The sequence below is a fragment of the Mirounga angustirostris genome, unplaced genomic scaffold (assembly GCF_029215605.1).
Source record: "Mirounga angustirostris isolate CCGP_5_RB_7025 unplaced genomic scaffold, mMirAng1.0.hap1 SCAF_9, whole genome shotgun sequence".
Taxonomy (NCBI): Eukaryota; Metazoa; Chordata; class Mammalia; order Carnivora; family Phocidae; genus Mirounga; species Mirounga angustirostris.
Genome location: NW_026991717.1, coordinates 32640466 through 32658194, shown reverse-complemented (window position 1 = coordinate 32658194; position 17729 = coordinate 32640466). Strand labels below are relative to the sequence as shown.

Here is a 17729-nt window from a genome sequence, read left to right as displayed (position 1 = left end):
GCCAAGAAGCCCCTCGGGATACATGGGGACAGTGTGTGAACCAGGCTAGAAAGACAGCAGACCCTGCTCAGAGCCACAGAGAGGCCCCGCAGACTGGAGTGAGCAGGCAGGGGCTGCCCGGGCCCTTCTGGAACTTCCTCGTCTCCCCATTGTCTTCAGAATCCGCTTCTACAAAACAAACAGCACTTGTCTGTTTCCTCCACTGACGTTATCAGAGCCACCTAGAAGGGCCAGTCTGAGGGGGCTCTGGGGGAAGGGGGGAAGAACCAGGTCCCGCCATCCCAGGCCGGCCCCGGGCAGAGGATTTCCCTGAGCCATGTGCCCAGCCCTGTGGCAGCCTTCACTGCAAGGGTGTGTGTGTGGGGGGGGGGGGGGGGGTGCATTTCGGAAGGCCTTTGGAAAACTGTGCAAGCTGGGGCTGCCTTTCAGGAACCCCAGGGTCATCCCAGAGTGGGATGAGAGAGGGGAAGGCAGCCTAGGGAGGGCAAAGGCCCAGGGAGTGACAATGGCAGGAGCAGAGAAGGGAGGAGAGGGAGAGGTGAAGAGCTAAAATGACCCAGGACCAAAGGCCGGGGAGTGGTTATGGAGAACACGGGGTCAGATTCTAAAGAGCCTGGGATGGGGTGAGGCTGTGGCTCTGATTCCCCTGGCAGCAGGGGGCCATTGAAGGCTTGGGAGCAGAGGAGGGGCAGAATGGAGCAAAATGCTGGGGCAGATCAGGCTGGGGGCAGGCGGGCAGGAAAGCCTGTCTCACGAAGAGCTGTGGCCACGTCTGCAGCCTTCCCCATGCTCTCCGCCTCTGGCCGTCCCCCGGGGCCGACGGAAGAGAACCTGCCTGTGGACCTGTACTCAGTCCTGCTGGCGGAAAACTCCAGGCTGCGGGCAGAGCTGGAGAAGAACCGCCACCAGTCAGCGCCCATTATCCTGCAGCAGCAGGCGCTGCCGGTAAGAGCCGCCCCCACACGGGGCCTGGGCCTGCCTGAGCCAGCCGCTGGGCGCTCAGCAACTGTGCCCAGCCCAATCCAAGCTGAAGACCACGATCCCGAGCTAGGCTTCCCAGGGTCCCCGATGTGCCTGGAGACTCCTGGAGTGCCAACTCTCAGGCCCGCCTCTTTCCTCCTGGGGGACACACATGGGCCTGAAAGCTCCACCTTTGCCCTCCTCTTGCAGCCTGGGAGAAAGCAAGCCCCTAATGGCCCTTGACCTTTGATCCCTGACCCCTTTCTGCCACCTGGCTGGCCTGCACTTGGACTCCACACAGCCTCTCTGAGCTCCATCCTGGAACATTTCCTGGGACTGGTACAGCCTTGGAGAGAGAGCCCTTTTCCCCCATCCCAGGTGGACCCCAGGGAGTTGGGAGCAGGAGGAGACCTGGCAGAGAGACTGCAAGAGACAGATGGCCCAGGCCACTCCAAGGGCACAGAGGCCCTGCCCGCACAGGTGGGTGCCCCTGGCCCCGGAAATGCCTCGGCCCCGCTCCATCTCCAAGGCTGCTGCAGGCGCCCCTGCTTTACGCAAACCCAAAGACAAGACATTTGGAATTACAGAAGAGGGGTGGGCAGGGGACCCAGGAGGGTTTTTCTCTTCATCCCAGGACTTATAGGAGATGAATTCTGTTTGAACGCTCCCCTGGTGCATGGACATTGGGTAAAGTGCGGGCACAGGGGAGCCCTCACTTTACCAAAAGACTCCCTGTTCAAGAGTCCTTTCTGTGAGCTAATCTGCCTGGTACATTTTACATTTAGAAAGTGACGTGCAGAAACTCCATATAACCAAATCTGTGGGGAGAAAGGTGGTGAAAAAAGCACCTGCCATCTCAGGTCAACCTCGGGAAAGAGGGTTTGGCCCTGGGTCTGAGGCTCTGCGTTGGGGAGCTGAGCTGGGAACTCAGACCTGGCTGGTTTCGGCCTCAGTAGCTCACGGCCTCCTGAGCCCACACGGCTGCAGTCCCTAGTGGGAGCCAGCTGTGAGCTTCTGCTTTGCCCACAGGATCTCCTTGCCAGTACCTCAGACAAGTTCAACCTTCTGGCCAAGCTAGAACGAGCTCAGAGCCGGATCCTATCCCTGGAAAGCCAGGTAGGTGAGCCAGGCTGGCGTCAGTCATCCTGGGCAGGCTCACCGCTCAACAACCCTTGACCAGAGTCAGGCTCCAAGTGTGACCAGGGTTGTGGCTCAGTGTGTGCCCAAGGTCAGGGCTCAATATGTTGTTGGAACTCAAGGAGGGTCCATCTGTGCCTTAATCGGACTGTCATTTGGCCCCTCCCCACCCACCCCTGGCATGCCCGATGTCTCCAGAAGGTAGTAGGCCCACGTTGCCCGGGCTCTGGTTGTCCTGCTTGCAGGGATGGGCCCTGCTGCCCAGCAGGTCCCTATCTGTCCCTCTCTGTGTCTGCAGTTAGAGGACTCGGCCCGACTCTGGGGACGCGAGAAGCAGGACTTGGCCACACGGCTGCAGGAGCAAGAGTACGGCTTGGGGCACCCCTCAAACTCCGTCATCACTGGCCTGCCCGTGAGTGATCTCTCTGGAGAAGCTCCGTGGGGTGCAGGCAGTGCGGCTGGCAGCCGCTATCCCCAACCCCGAGTCTCTGGGCCCTGAGAAGAACTGTCCAGAAGACCTGCGCTCAGCTTCTGCCCTGTTACCATCAGGAGCCCTGGCCTGGTCTCCATGCCCCACCTGCCCAAGGGGAATAGAAAGCCCCCCGAGACTACCCTTTCCCACGGGTGGTGGTGAGAATCAAGAGGACATGGCTGTGGATGAAGGGTCGCCCCTGCAGGCATTTCTGGAATGCTCTGGTCCTGGCTGTACTTTAGCACTGGGTTTGCTCCTGCGCAGAGTAGCTGTGGCTCCCACCCAAGTCCAGAGCCCCTAAGGCTCTCCCGTGAGCGCACCCTCTTGGCCCCTTCAATGCTGCCCACCTTCCGGTGATGGGGGCACGGTGCCAGAGAGAAAGGCTGCTGGCTTCGTCCACACAAACAGGCCTGTTCACAGCTGCCCCTCAAGCTCGGCCCCAGGCTAAACAGGTTTGGAATCCTTTGTGAAGGCATGGCCCACTGTATTTGGATCCTCTGAGGCCTGGCTTGCCAGGCAAGATGCACTCTGATGGGTCCCCTCACCAGGGCAGGGGCGTACTCACCTCCCTTTGCTTTGCATACCACAGAACTCCTTGGCCCATGCCAAGGACCACAGGCGACCCTCGAAGCTGGACCCTCTGATGCCCAGCTCGGAGACTAAGCTCAACAAGCCCTCAAACTCCGAAAAGACCTGAGTCTTAGCAGACCTGAGTAGCTGGAGCAGGCCTCCCTCTCTGTGTGCTGGGGAGTCTCATTCCACCCCCCAGATGACTGTATTAAATGCCATAAGGTCAGTGAGCATTCACCTCTTTCCTGGAGTAGGGCAGCCAAGGGGACCCAGCTTCCTCCTGCCAGACCCCACTCTGAACCCAGGCCCTCCACTGCAGCGCTATAAGTCTCCTGAGGCCTATCCCAGAAACTACCATTTTGGGACAGCCAGAGGTCATAGTGAACCCAGGAGGGTGGGGAAGAGGCCTTCCAAAGCAGGAACCCTTCCAGACCTCCAGAAGAAATGAGATGACCAGAGGCCAGCTCTGTTGGAAAATGTGAGGGAGGCTGGGACTTTCCACTTGCCCCCAGACATCTCATATCTGAAATCCCTTCTTCCAAGTTTGGTTTATCTGTTTCTCAGGAAGGGAAAGACTTAAAGCCTGCCTGTGGCAATCAATGACATATTAGTGTGAAATACCCCCATTTACCGGGCTAGGCTGAGCTGGCAATGTTGTGTCCAAATACAGCCAGGGACAGGAAAGCAGATGGGACCCGGGGAAGGAGCCCTCGGCTGAGAATCAGGAGGCCTGAATTCTAGCTGCAAGCATGCTGTGTGACCTTGAGTGACTCTAGCAACCTCTCTGGGCTTCCATTTCCCCATCTATCCCATGCAGAGCTTACCTTCTCTGATGGTAAGCCCCTTTCCAGCTCTAACATTTCTGAGTCAAAGACAACTTGGCCCCAGAGAAGAGAAAGGAAGCGGTAAGGAGAGGGAAAGCCAACATGAAAGAGGATTGTATGGTAGGGAAAGCAGAAAGGCTCCAAGAGTGGACTCAGGGCCTACAGATGCTGGTAGAAGAGACCAAGGCTGCAGGGCCACTGTCCTGAGCAGGATTAGCTCCCCTGTCTGCCTGCAGGACTTAGACCTGACTAGCAGAGGGCCAGAAAGGATCAGGCACCCGGTCAGATCAGGAATTATGGACTCAGAAGGGGTTAAGAGGGCTGAAATTGGGACCAGTGTCCGACAGTCCAAATAATGTACCAGACGCAGCCATAGTCTTCTTGCCTAGAGCTTGGGCAAGTGGACACATCTCCCTAGAACAGGAAGCTGAGGCCTGGGGAAACCCAGAGAAAGGTCAGGTGGGGTAAAGAAAGCACGCTGGCCTCTTATTCTCTAGGTCAGTCACCTCACACCAGACCCTCACTCACAGGCTTCGGCCCTAGCTTCCCCCAAATCTCTCACTGGGCCTTGGCAGGAAGTCCTCAAGACCCCACAGGGAACTCCCACCCAAGGTTCAGCCAATCAGAGCCTGGCAAGAGCCTCACTCCTGCGGCAGCAAGGAGGGCGACCCTACTGCCCCTGAGCTGCTATAGGTGTGTGTGTTGGGGGGGGGGGGTCCCAGCAGAGAGAGCTTCAAGCGCAGCTGCCTCAGGTCCCCCATTCATGCTCAGATCCCACTGTTGACCCAGGCCACAGAGCATCTCCACAGGAGTGATGGCTACCTTGGGGGTCAGATAGAAATGAAAACACTTCACGTAGTTCAGCCATTTATTGCCTTCCTGGGGCAGGCGGAGAGGGGGAAGAGGTGGCGGGAAAGAGGGGTGCCCTGGCTGAGCTGGGGCAGCTGACCATGGAGCACCAACTCTCTCTTCTCAGAGCTGGTCCAAAAGGAGCAGGGGAGGGGGACCGAGGGCTGACGAGCAGACACCACCAGGGGTGCCACCCCCTCGGGCCTCCCTCCAGCACCCCTGCTGGCTTGATGGGTGGCAGAAGCGATGCGCACCCTCTCTAATCACACCTGGGGTGGGTCCTGGTTGAAGGGCCTGAAGGTGAAGAAGATGGGCTTGTCGGGCATCAGGATGAGGTTGAATGTGGTGCCCACATCACTGAGATGTTGCATTTCAACTCTGAAGTTCTCCAGAATCTGAGAAAGAGGTGGTGGGCTTAGGGGAGAGATGGGGAGGGGCTGTCTCCCCCGGGGCCAGGCTCATTCACCTGTAGGTGTTGCCTGTTTTGCCTGACTCAGGGAGTTCTAAGGGCTCAACAGCCAGCTCCTATGTACCCGGCACAGTGCGTGAAAATACACCCCTAGTGCTTTGTCCCCTTGATTCACCTTAGCTTCTACAAAACCTCGTCCCACCCCACACCCATCCTGTCACCACTTGGAGGGAACAGATGGCCAGGGGACACCAATGGTAATAAGCAAATTAGCCCAAAAGAGGAGACGGCAGATTAGCCCAAAATTGTGGGGGAGGAGGAGGGCAAGTCATGGGAGACAGATGTCCCCAGCCTTGTACTCCCTGGGCTCTGGACAGAAGTGGGTGTAGGAGGGTCAGTGCCTTCATTCGGTCCACGGCCAGCTCAGGCTGTCCTGATGTCCCCGGCTGGACTCACGTGGATGAGGAAGAGGGTCATCTCGAGCTCAGCGATCCGCCGGCCCACACACTGCCGCACACCCCAGCCAAAGCCCAGGTTCCGGAAGTGGATGAGGTCCTTATCTTTACCCAGCCATCGGGTTGGGTCAAACTTGCCCGGATTGAAGAAGAAGGTGGGGTCCTGGCCCATGGCATAGGTGGACACCTGCACCAATGTCTGGGGACAAGGTGGGCAGAGGCCTGAGTATAGGCCTCATCTACTCACAGCCTGGAGCATGACTCAGCTCCCAGCTCCCACCCCCAGCCAGGCTGTCCCGCCTCCCGGCACAGGACGCTCCCTGCCGCACGACGTTGAAAAAGGCCCCAGCCCTCCCTGAGCCTCGCCCATCATGTGGACATGACCGAGGACTCAAGGCCGGGGATGGCCCCCGGGATTGTCTGCCTTTTGCTCAGCCCCAGGGAGCTCCTGAGACCCAGGCAGCCCATGGGGCCTCCCTCCTAACCTTGGACTCGGGCAACCTTCCAGAGATCATCACCCACTACGTCCAGTACCCCTGCCCTTCGTTCACACTTGGACTGCGCTGTCAAGGACCACACCAGCCAGCTCCAGGAAGAAAGAGGGGACAGAAACCCCCATTGCCCCCGTCTGTGTGCAACTACAGTCCGCCCCCAGCCTCCTGTCTGACTGGCAGAGCTGGCAGCGCCCCCCCCCCCCCCCACGCTGCACCTACCTTGGCAGGAATCATGTAATTCCGAAGAATCAAGTCATTTACAAGGTATCTCTGCAGGGTCACGGAGATGGGGTGGAGTCTGCCAGAGGAAGGCATTCAGGAGCTGAAGCCCTGAGGCCTGGACGCCTCGCATGGTGGCTCAGCCCCAGCTACTGCATCCCGGGGGGATTCTGGAGACAGAACCCGAACTCTTATTTCCTCCCTCCCCATTCCCAGCTGTCTGCCTGGACTTCTCGCTTCCCGCTACCAAGCCCCTCCCTCGTGCCCTGCCCAGGGATCTGGGGGATGAGGCAGGCAGGCCGGGAGGGTCGGGCTTGCCTCAGTGTCTCCTTGATGCTAGCTTTGAGGAGCGGGACCAGCTGCAGCATCGTGCTCAGGTTTCCCTGGGCCTGGCGCCGGGCCGCCAGGACCTCCTCCCGCAGCATCTCCTGCACCCTCAGGCTGCGTGCCATCTCGTAGAGGTGCCACTGCAGAGTCATGGACGTCTGGCAGGGAGTGGGGGGGGGCAGCAGAAGACAAGGAGGACCTATCACTCCTGAGGCCTCTAAACCCAGGCTAAATTTTCATTTCCAAGAATCTCTGCCCACCCTCATCCCTGTATCCAGAGACCACCATTCGCAAAAGCAAAACACAGTTCTAAAGGCAAGGGTCCAAAAAAGCCTTCCTCACCCCCCAGGGCAGGCATGTCTGGGGCAGCACTTGTCCCTGTCCTCGTCCCTGATGTCACCAGAGCCCATCTGTTTCCCCAGCTGGGAGAGTCACCCATACAGCCAATGCCTTCTTCCAGAAGACCCAGAGGGCTTTGGAAGCCAAACCCTACTTCTGTAACGGTGGTACTCCCAAATGACTGCCATTCCATCCCTCTCCCGCTAGCCCTTCCCCAAACCTCAGCATTTGCCTGTGAGAGCATAAAATAAAGTGAGGCCCAAAGATACTGAAACCAGAACAGCCAGACCTGTTTCCCAACAGTGTCGTAATTAGAGTGTGCATATCCCGAGATGAACCAGGTCATCTCGCTATTAGCCAGAGGCAGTGACCATGCTGGAGGTATGAGGGTCACTCATCAAGCCCCACAGCCCCAGATTCTTCAGTGGTGGGACCCCAGGCTGAAGCCGCCCTCCTTCCTATGGCCAGGACATGTCATCTTACCAGGGATCATTTTTTTGTCCAAGAGGTTTGGACACTCTCCTTCTTCCTCCCAGCAGGAGCACTCGGGAAAAAATGCCATGTAGTCACCTCTCAGCTTAAAACCCTTACCTGGCCCCAGAAGCTCATGCCTGACCCACAGGGCCCCCCAACACCCGCCTACCATTCTCAGCCCCACTGCTACCTCTCTCCAACATGCACCTCAAGCTCTAGCTGCACCGAGCTACATGCAGCTCCTGAAGACCAGAAATCTTCCTCATGCTGTTTCCTCTTTCTAGAATCCCCCTCCCCAAACTAAGAAGCAAGGATGTACTCTTTCTTTAAGGCTCAGAGCACACCTGTGTGTTTGTCCTATTACCTCCAAGGCCTGACACAGAGTGAGTACTCAGGAGATATTTGTTTAATAAAGTAGTCAAATAAGTTCCGAGCTGTGTGACCTTGACTAAGTGACTTAACCTCTCTGTGTCCATTTCCTCACCTAAAATTGAGGGATAATAGTAGCATATCTCCCAGTGTTGTTTGTGAATACTCAATGAGTTAATACATGTGAAAAGCTTAGGCCCCTGCCTGCCATAAAGGACAGGCTTAATAAATGTCACCTAAGGATAGGTGATTTGGTGCAGGTCAGTGGTTTGGGAGATGTCTTCTACATAACTGACAATGTTTAAAATATGCTCAAAGGCTCGTCTGCAGCCTGTCCCATAGACCAACCCTCCCCTATTAGAGCACAGCATAAAGATGACACCTAGGAAAGAACGTTATTAACATGGGGGCTTTGACACCCACTTCTTCCTGGTCCCGAAACTCTCCAGCTCCTCTCTCCTCCCAGCAACAGCCTTCAAGACACAAGCTGAATTTCAGTTCCTGTATGGCGCACTCTCCCTGTCCTACAAGGCCATGTTCTCTCTCCCCTCTTCTCAGCGCCCTCAGTCCCCGGCCCGTGCCTGGCCGTCCAGTGCTACACCATCATGCGCTGGTCATCTGTGCGCATGCTGCCTCCTTGTCACGGGATGAGTCGTGTCCCCACCAAGCTCACATGTTGAAGTCCTACCCGCCCCAGGACCTCACAATGTGACTGTATCGGGAGATAGGGCCCGTTACAGAGCGAAGTAAGGTAAAATGAGGTCCTATGGGGGAGCCCTAATGAATGGGACTGGTATGCATATAAGAAGGAGAGATTTGGACACAGACTGTGTGAAGACACAGGGAGAAGACAGCCATCCACAGGCCATGGAGAGGCCTCAGAAGAAACCCACCCAGCCACCTGGATCTTGGCTTCCAGCTCCAGAACTTCAAGAGAATAAACTTCTGCTTTTTAAGCCACTTGGTGTGTGGTACTTTGTTATGACAGCCCCAGAACACTAATATGCCCTTCCTCTCTGAGCCATTTGGGACATTTGAGGTCTCTCATATTCATCTTTATAGTCTCGGTGCCTCAATCCCAACTAATAATCAATAAACTAAATAATTAACCCTCGCTCTCACAGCAACATGATATTGGGAAAAGGGAGGTACACAGGCCAGAGACATTTTGACATTCCAGAAGTTTCTGGGGTACTGTCCTGCCTGGGGAGAGGACCTGAGGGAGGCACCACAGAGCATGCCTTCAGGATTGGGGGTGCCTTGGGGGACTGAGTCTGGAAGGGGGAGGATGGGAGACAGCAACAAGACCCCGGGGCAAATTCCACTGGCTCCCAGCTCTTCGGGGGGCCTGCCTGCCTTCCTGAATCCAGTGTGCTGTGCTCTCCACCTGTGATTGGAGGGCTTCTCCCTTACAAACCCCACGCACAAGCCTGCCCCTACACCTAGTCGCTCCCTTCTCACGGGCAAAGGAAAAATGGTGGATCGGCCTCAAGGCATGGTCCATGGGGGCCGGATATGACCTCACCCTTCTAGGAGATCAGTATTTATGAAATGCAACCAGGAAAGGGAGACCCACCCCACGTGGGTAGGGTTTCAGGCGACAGGGTGGAGTGGCAGGGAAGGGGCACGGGGCCCAGGAAGGGACAGGACGTGCTGAGGGCCCCTCACCGTGTCCACACCCCCGGCCAACATCTCCGTAATATTGGCCTTGACATCCTCAAAGAGCAGCTTGTTATTTTTTAGGAGGCTGTGGAGGATGCCCGGGTAATTGTTGACGTCTCTCTTCTGCCTCAGGTCCCAGTAGAAGTTCTGGGTGTAGATCTCGGCTGTGCAGGAGGGGAAAAGAAGTGAGCTCTCTGCAGGTGGGAGGGAAGGTGAGAGGCGGTACCAAGGGCTGGGGGTTCAGGAGTCCAGCTTTCTAGCGGCCCCTTTACTGAGCACACACTCTCTGCTGAGTTCTTCATAACCATCTAATTCCTGACCACAGTTCTAGGGGGTGAGTGATGTCATCCCCATTTTACAGATAAGGAAACAGAAGTCCTAGAGGGTAGTGACTTGCCCAAGGTCATGGGGGTGTCAGGGGCAGAGTGGACTTGATTCCAGGTCTAGCGTCAGCACCACACCCAGTCAACCTTCTTCACCCTGCCTTACCGATCTCTCCCACCAAAGTCCTAATCTGTCACCGAGCACAGCTGTGTCTGAAGCACGGGTCCTTAACCCTCTGGGGATCCTGGGCTCCTCTGGAAGAATATGAGGAACATCTCTGATCCTCTTTCTCCAGAAAAATCTAACCATCTCCAATAGCCAGCCTATAGTCCACCATGGCCAGGGATTCTGGAGCCTCCCTGCCCACTAGAGGACAGAGGCTTCTTACCTCTCTCTCTCCCCAATCCCAGGCCTCAGTTTCCCACCCTCTGAGGTGGACAGGCCTCTCCCGGCCCCCAGACTTGGCTACCCAGGATGCAGCCTTCACCTTTATTGAAAATCACATCCCATGCAGCCACGTGGTCTCTCCAGGTCTTGGTCTTGAATAGACGGAACAGGTCTGGGGGAAAGTTGAGCATGGGGACACTGGTGTGGAACATCTGGTAGACGGCGTCAATGAACCGCTGGGCCTCAGGGTCCACTCTCTCTTCCAGCATCCCCAGGCGCTCCCCAAACATGACGTTGGTGATGGCTGCAGAGGGACACAGGAGAGCCCCTTCCAACCTGGCCATATGAGGGCCTTAGCCCCAGGAATCCCACCACCACCCCCACAAACACATAGGATCTCCCGCACCCAGCCTCAGACTCCTTCAGTAAAGAAACTGAGGCCTGAGTCCCCAAAGGCTGAAATCAAGGGGCTGAGGAAAACTGCCTTCTGGCAACCACTGGGATCCTTCAGAGGGGCATGTGGAAGACCCTACAAAGCGTGGTGGGAAGCAGAGTCTCCAGCAGAGCTGGGAAAGGGCCGGGGAGAGGCTGAGACTACTCCCCCCACCGCTCCACCAGCACCCCAAGCAGCCTTTGGGCTTTCCTCCTGAGAAGAGAGATAGATTTCTCATCCATAATTGACCAAATTGGCTATTTCCTGAAACGGGTCAGACGAGAGACTAGGGGACACAAATCCCTGGTAATTGACCATCCACGACCCACTCAGGCTGGACCTAAGAAGTCACAACCACCCCAAGTGTTTCCTGCCTACTGGGTCAGGAATTTGAATGTTGATTTCATGCCAAACTCTGGGCATCCCAAATCCCCTTCAGTGATCACATGGTCCCCATCAAGCCATGAGACCTTCGCATGCACTGTTCCCTCTGCCCCTGCTGCCTGACCTCCTTACCCTATCTGTAAAACTCCTACACATCCTCAAATACCCAGTTTAGATTAACCACCCAACCCTCCCATCCCCTCCCAGACCTCGAAGGTCAACGTCCCAGGAGGGAGAGAGATAGAGGATGTGTCCAGCAGCTCATCCCAGAAGCCAATCCCAATGCTTCTTCAAGGTCTATGCTGGGTCTTAAGGTAGGAGGCTGGGTTCTCCCACCCACAGGACCACTGCAGGTAGATTCAAGCCCCTTACACTCAAAGGCGAAGCGAAACAGGTCGTCACTGATGTCCCCTGAGAACTTTCCGGAGCCCTGCTGCGTGATGCGTCTGTGTAGGACTTTGACAAAGTCCTGAGACACTGGGTCCAGCAGGGGAATGAAGTTCTTTATGGACTCTGGAGCCATCACCTCCTGGTTCAGGGCCAGCCGGTCTTTCTTCCAAGCTCCTGACTTCCTGGGAAAACACAGGCCCTCAGGCCCTGATGGTCACAAAACCCACGCCTGGCAAACCCAGAGGGGGCTGACATGGCTGAGCCACAGCTCAGAGCCCTGCACTCACTTCCACCCCCAACACCCTGGGCCTCCCATCTCCCAGCTGCTGCCTGGCCTGGGGGAGGGGATAGGAAGAAAGAGGGCGAAGAAGAACAAAACCCCCACCCTCCTCCACTCCCTCTGTTGCTGCTGTGGCCAGGAACTCCTATTCTTAGAGCCTCGAGAAGTAACTTCCAAATCCTCTACTGTTTGCCTCACTGCAGGCATGCCCTCCCCTTCCTCCTGGCCGATGCTCAACTCCTGCCATTCAAGCACCCTTCTCTGTCACCTTTTCTGACCTCTCACAGACACAACTGACCAATCTCTCCTCCTCCGCACCCCCAACGTGTCCCATTACTAACGTTGGTGGGGGATCTCAGGTGTCCTGAAAATTGGGTTACTAATAAACCTCAGCTTGTGGCCCATACTCAAAAATAGATCCATGCAAAGCCCTCTTTATAGTTTTAGGGCTTTGCTTGTTTATAAGGATGTTATCACAAACTCACCAGGCAACACAAAAACTGGAACTTGACAGTAACTTAGATGCACACCCCCCGGGCCCTCTCACCTGCTGCTAAGGGGACCACCAGCCTGATGCCCTTGCTTGTTTTATATATAGTTTTATTCCATCTATAGCTATTCCAAAACATACTTTTAAAAACTGTATATTTGTTTTCAACTTCGTAAAAAGGCTGTCATGATTTGCTTTATCCACTCAATTTTAAATTTCTAACTACTGTCTCAATTGTTGCTAAGTCCGTTCGACAGTCACTGAGTCCGTTCACTTTGACTGGTGTGGGCCCCCGCCTACTCATTCTCACTCCCGTTGGGCATTTAACTGGTTTCCTGGGCTTGGTTGTTAGGAACAGCACTGCTGCAAACATTCTAGCTCATGTCCCCTCGGGACTCCATTCTTTGGAGCCTATCCCTGAGCACAGCACTGCTGTCTCATAGGTAGGTGAATATCCAAGTGCAGGAGGGAGTGGCCAACCATTTTCTGAAATGGTGGCACCAGTGTTCACTCCCACCAGCAAGCTACGAGAGCTTTCGTCTCTCTGTATTCTCAGCAACACCGGATATGCACATTTTAAATTTTTGATGAGCGATTTGGTGGAATATGGTGTCCATTACACTTAAATACACTGACTTGTCTGCGTTTCTCACTGTAGACAAGTATCGTTTCTTCCTACGTTTCTCCCTGTAGACCCCCGGTGGCGGGCCCTGCCCCACTTGTCACTGTACCCCAGAGCCTGGCCCATAGTAGGTGCTCAATAAGATGGGACTTAATGAATGAACCAATCAGTGAGGAGTTCTCTAGGGCTTTATTTACTCGTTCCGATCTTCAACCTGAGCAGTTCCCTGAAGACTGGCTGTGTGGTTCTTACCATCAGCTGGTTTATGGAGACAGGAAGATGCCAAGGATTTGCCTAGAGGCCCCAGCCAGGAAGGGCAGGGCAAGCATGGCCCAGCTGTGGCCCTACCTCAGCTCTCTGTCATCTCCCTCCAGCCCCCGGCAGTCAGCCCAGGACTCACTTTAACAGGACGCCAACGGGTCTCTGGTAATACTGGTGATAGGCCACCCAGGGCGGGATGCAAAATCGTTCTGGAGTGGGACCCTCGGACTTAAAGAGAAGGGCCACATCTTCGGGGTCGATGATATAAACCGATTCTATGCTGCCCAGCTTCTCCCTGGAGGAACAGATGAGACGGTCTATGGAGGATTCCAGGAAAGCCAAGGGGGCCCTGGGCAATCAGGCCGGGCTCAGCTCATCTATAACTGCCTCGGGGCCTAGAGCACAGAGCAAACAGTCCTGGGAGTGGATCCCCATTCCACAACCTCCTCAGCTTTGTGACCTGAGGCAAGGCGCTCACCCACTCGGAGTCCCAGTTCCCTTTTTTATAAAATAGGGATTCAGTACCTGTTTCACAGGGTTGCTGAAGGACAAGATGATAAAGTCTATGCATGTGATCCTGTTAGGCATTCTGTAAGTGACAGCTTTATGCTCATCATCACAGTGGTAGCTGCCGTACCAGGGCATGTCCCCAGGACCAGCCACCGCCCCCCCAGGACCATCAAGTCCTCGCTGCCATGCTCTTCTTGCTGCGAGTCCACACCCTCAGCACCCTCCCCCCATCACACCCACTGCAGAGCTCAGAAACAGCATGGTCACGTCATCACCGGAGTGTAGCCTGCTGGGTAGGCAGCCCAGACACCTGGCCAGCCAGTCCCTTCGAGGCTCTAGGATTGGAATGCTGGGAGTGGCCACCCTGCCTCTCCTTGGATTCCAACAAAGCACTTTGCCTCTATTCAGATAAAATCAGGGTAAAACACCAGGCCTCAAGTGCAGATATATGTCACAAAGTAGGCGGTCTCTGTGGGGAAACGGCCGAAAAGTCCACTTCTCATGTGCATCTGCCTTTTGCATAAGAAAGTTAATTCAAGATACACTATAAGGCAAAATATAAAAACATACAGGTATAAGCCAAGTTCTATCCCCTCCTCCTTCCTCAAAGGGAGGGAGGGAGGGAGGTGGGAAGAGGGGAAGGGAGGAGAGGAAAAGAGGGGGGGAGGGGAGAGGGAGAGTGCTCTTTAACCCCTGACCCTTTTAAGCCCCAGCCTACCTTCCCAAGTCTCCTTGGGCTTTGTCCCTGGCCTCCCAGAAAATCCCCTCAGTGTTTTTCCAGCTACCAAGTGTCCTTACACCACTATCTCCATCCCCTCACCCCAGCTCAGCAAAATCCTTGAACTGCTATTATTATTACCAATTCCAACTCTGGGAATCTAGCTCAAGGCAGTGATCTGATGCATAACAATGATGCCTAATGGATAAGCATCACGTTTAATAGCAAAATAGCCCAGGGAGGGCTAGATGTCCACTTTACAGAACTGGCTTCAATCAATGTGGCTTATCCACACTCCAGACTACCGTGCTGCCTTTTAAAATCATATTAAAGAGAAAAAAGAAGAAAGAAGTCATCCAGATGTTGTTGTGGGACCCCCACCAAACAGCATACATAATATATTCACATCCTTAATGCTACATAAATGTTATCAACATTGGGATTATATCTGATTGCAATTGCCATTTGTGCTTGCCTATATTTTTTGAATTGTTTAATCACATGTATTCAGAAGTTTATCATTTCTGGGCCATAAGTTAGAACAGAACGGGGACACCAAACTAGGAGTCAGACAACTGGTGTTCCAAAGACAGCCCTGGCTTTGCCCTGATGAGCTGTGTGACCTTGGCAAGACCCTTCTCCTTCCCGGCCTCAGTTTCTCTACCTGTAAAACGTGCATAGTAACATCAAATTCAAGGACGTGTCAAGAGGCTCAGATGATAGTGACTCAGAAAACAGAAAGGGGCTTGATAAAAGAAGGAGTTCCAACCAGAGGGAGAGGAAGCAAGGGAAGAGGAGGAGGGAAGGAAGCAGGAATAACGAACCATGTCCCCGAAGTGAGGAGCAACCTTCTCCCAAACCTGGCACTCAGCCACGGGGCTCCCTGCCTCCAACCAGCTGTAAAAAGCACTTTGGACTTCAAAAGCCTTTGTGGGAAGGGGAGTCAGGAACCCTGAGGAATGAGCAGCTGGACCCCTAGGCAAACACACCTACCCTCCCGCCCCAAGCCCACCATCAAGCCAGCCAACATATCCTATCAATGCCCTTTCCCACTTTGACCCTTTCACTTAAAGTAAAATGCACTGTCCCTCCTGGTGTCCCCTCCTGGCCCCCAGCTGGCACCTCCACAACCCCCTATCCCCCTTAAGTATCTGTTCAGAACAGAACCCAGCTGTGGCTTGAAGGCTTTGCACCTTAGAAGCTGCCAGTTCAGAACAGGCGAGGCCTCCCACCAAGGGCAGCCCCTAGGGGCAGGGGGGGAGCACATTCAGAGGCTAAAAGACCAAAGACCCTTCCTCCTGGCAGAAACCAAGGCAGATGCTTGGAGACTGAGAAGCTCTAGCCAGGAGGGGACAAAATCAGCTGCTCCAGATCTGCACAGGGCTGAGGGGGGAGGCCAGCAACCCAGCGGGACAGGGCTCTTACTGCGTGACCAGGGCAAGAATGCTCACCCCTCTGAGCTTCAGTTGCCTCCGACAATGGGGATGAGAGCTTTACCTTCCAAGGCGTCTTGAGGATAATGGCTGTAGGGAGGCAGTTAACAGAGCTTGCTCTCTTACCACCTGCCCCCAGGATAGTTTCAAAGGGTGTAGGATCTGAGCGGCATTGAGGCCTCAGGGCTGGGAACAGAACCCATTGTCTAGGAAGGTTCTCCCTTCTGCCACCATCCTCAGGCACGGAAGGAGTAAAGTCAGAAGTGATAAGAACAGGGGCACCTGGGTGGTGCAGTCGGTTAAGTGTCCGACTCTTGATTTCGGCTCAGGTCGTGAGGTCGAGCCCTGCGTTGGGCTCCATGCTGGGCACGGAGCCTGCTTAAGATTCTCCCTCTGCCTCTGCCCCTACCCACCCCCCTGTAAAAAAAAAAAAAAAAAAAAAAAAAGATAGATAAGAGCCTGGAATGGAGGATAGAACTTTTGGGGAAGGGAAGTCCAGCAAGCTTCCCAGGCCCCTCTACCTCTCTATCCCACCAGCCCCACACTGCCAGGCTTACCTGTAAATGGGGCCATACTTCTGGAAGTTCTGGACCTGGTGGTAGTGGATTTTCTGTGAACCCATCCCCCTCCAGAAACTGTACAGATTTAGCCAGCCATTGTTTCCAGGGGTGGGGATCTCACTAAAGGGGCGAGGAATCTGAGTGGAGATACTGGCCCCCTCCCCAGTGGGCGTCCTGAGATGCCCAGGACCCTCCCGCATGGTGCTCAGGACGGGCTGGCAGCCTTTGACCAGGACTGAGCGAAGAGGAAGCCCCTTGGCCAGCATGCTGTCCCCACGGTGGCTACGGTCCCTGCTCACACTGCCGTGGGCCTGCCAGGTTGACTCCGGCCCTGGGCCCCTGCCGTCCAGCTTATAAGCACCAGCTCAAGGCTAAGCGAACTGACAAAGCAGTCAGCCTCCCTCCTTCTCCTATTGGCTCTGGCCCACACACAGCCCCTCCCAGACTTGGGGTGCCAAGGTTCAGTCTGGGATTTCTGCAGCCAGAAAAGCTTCCCAAGGCACAAGGAGACCCCCCTGTCTCTGTCCTCACTATCAACCCTAGCAGGCCCCTGAAATGGCCAGGTTTGTGCCTTTCCTCTGCTGGGATCTCCTGCTGCCCCCTGCAGTGGGACCCAGCCGCTGGCAGACATCACTCATGTGGACAACCTGGGGTTGGGGGTGCTTATGAGGGGCCCAGGAGGAGGTGAGAGCCACCCTGCAGCCCTTATTTATAATAGATGATGGCTACATAGATATGTAGATACATAGAGACAGAGATAGAGATCATTATAAACTGTTTTTGTAGTTTCCCGATTTTTTTAAATTTAAATTCAATTAATTAACATATAATGTATTATTGGTTTCAGAAGTAGAGTTCAGTGATTCATCAGTCTTATATAACACCCAGTGCTCATTACATCATCCTCTGTTCTATTTCTTAAATTCCATATATCAGTGAGATCATACGATAATTGTCTTTCTCTGACTGACTTATTTCGCTTAGCATAATACCCTCTAGTTCCATCCACATCATTGCAAATGGTAAGATTTCATTTTTTTGATGGCTGAGTAATATTCCATTGTATATATGAACCACATCTTCTTTATCCATTCATCTGTCTATGGACATCTGGGCTCTTTCCACAGTTTGGCTATTGTGGACATTGCTGCTATAAACATTGGGGTGCAGGTGCCCCTTCGGATCCCTACATTTGTATCTTTGGGGTAAATACCCAGCAGGGCAATTGCTGGGCCATAGGGTCAGTTCCCCAATTTTTAAGGTTCTACTTTTTCTGCTTGGAAAAAGAAAACCTGTATTTTCTGAAAATGTTATAATTGGCAGGTACTGTTATCATTATTTTTAAATATGCTACTATTATAAGAAATAAACTAAGTT

The 17729-nt window shown here is 54.4% G+C and overlaps 2 protein-coding genes across 2 annotated transcripts in view; one reads left to right on the top strand and one right to left on the bottom strand.

Moving 5' to 3' along the window:
- CCDC33 (coiled-coil domain containing 33) overlaps nucleotides 1-4837 on the top strand; it is a 101719-nt gene extending 96882 nt beyond the window's left edge. The window contains exons 18-21 of the mRNA XM_045899716.2: nucleotides 779-945; nucleotides 1990-2076; nucleotides 2396-2509; nucleotides 3159-4837. Of these exons, the coding sequence (XP_045755672.1) occupies nucleotides 779-945; nucleotides 1990-2076; nucleotides 2396-2509; nucleotides 3159-3266 (476 nt within the window). The 3' untranslated portion in view covers nucleotides 3267-4837. The remainder of the gene's footprint in view (nucleotides 1-778; nucleotides 946-1989; nucleotides 2077-2395; nucleotides 2510-3158) is intronic.
- LOC123862301 (cholesterol side-chain cleavage enzyme, mitochondrial) lies at nucleotides 4818-16623 on the bottom strand. Its single transcript, XM_045901878.1, has 9 exons — nucleotides 16350-16623; nucleotides 13271-13426; nucleotides 11461-11660; nucleotides 10372-10575; nucleotides 9567-9724; nucleotides 6708-6874; nucleotides 6390-6468; nucleotides 5678-5875; nucleotides 4818-5207 (listed from the first exon to the last, which is right to left on the bottom strand). Exons 1-9 carry the CDS (start codon nucleotides 16616-16618, stop codon nucleotides 5076-5078), a joined length of 1563 nt encoding a protein of 520 aa, XP_045757834.1. The 5' UTR covers nucleotides 16619-16623; the 3' UTR covers nucleotides 4818-5075.
- Nucleotides 16624-17729: the final 1106 nt, after the last annotated feature.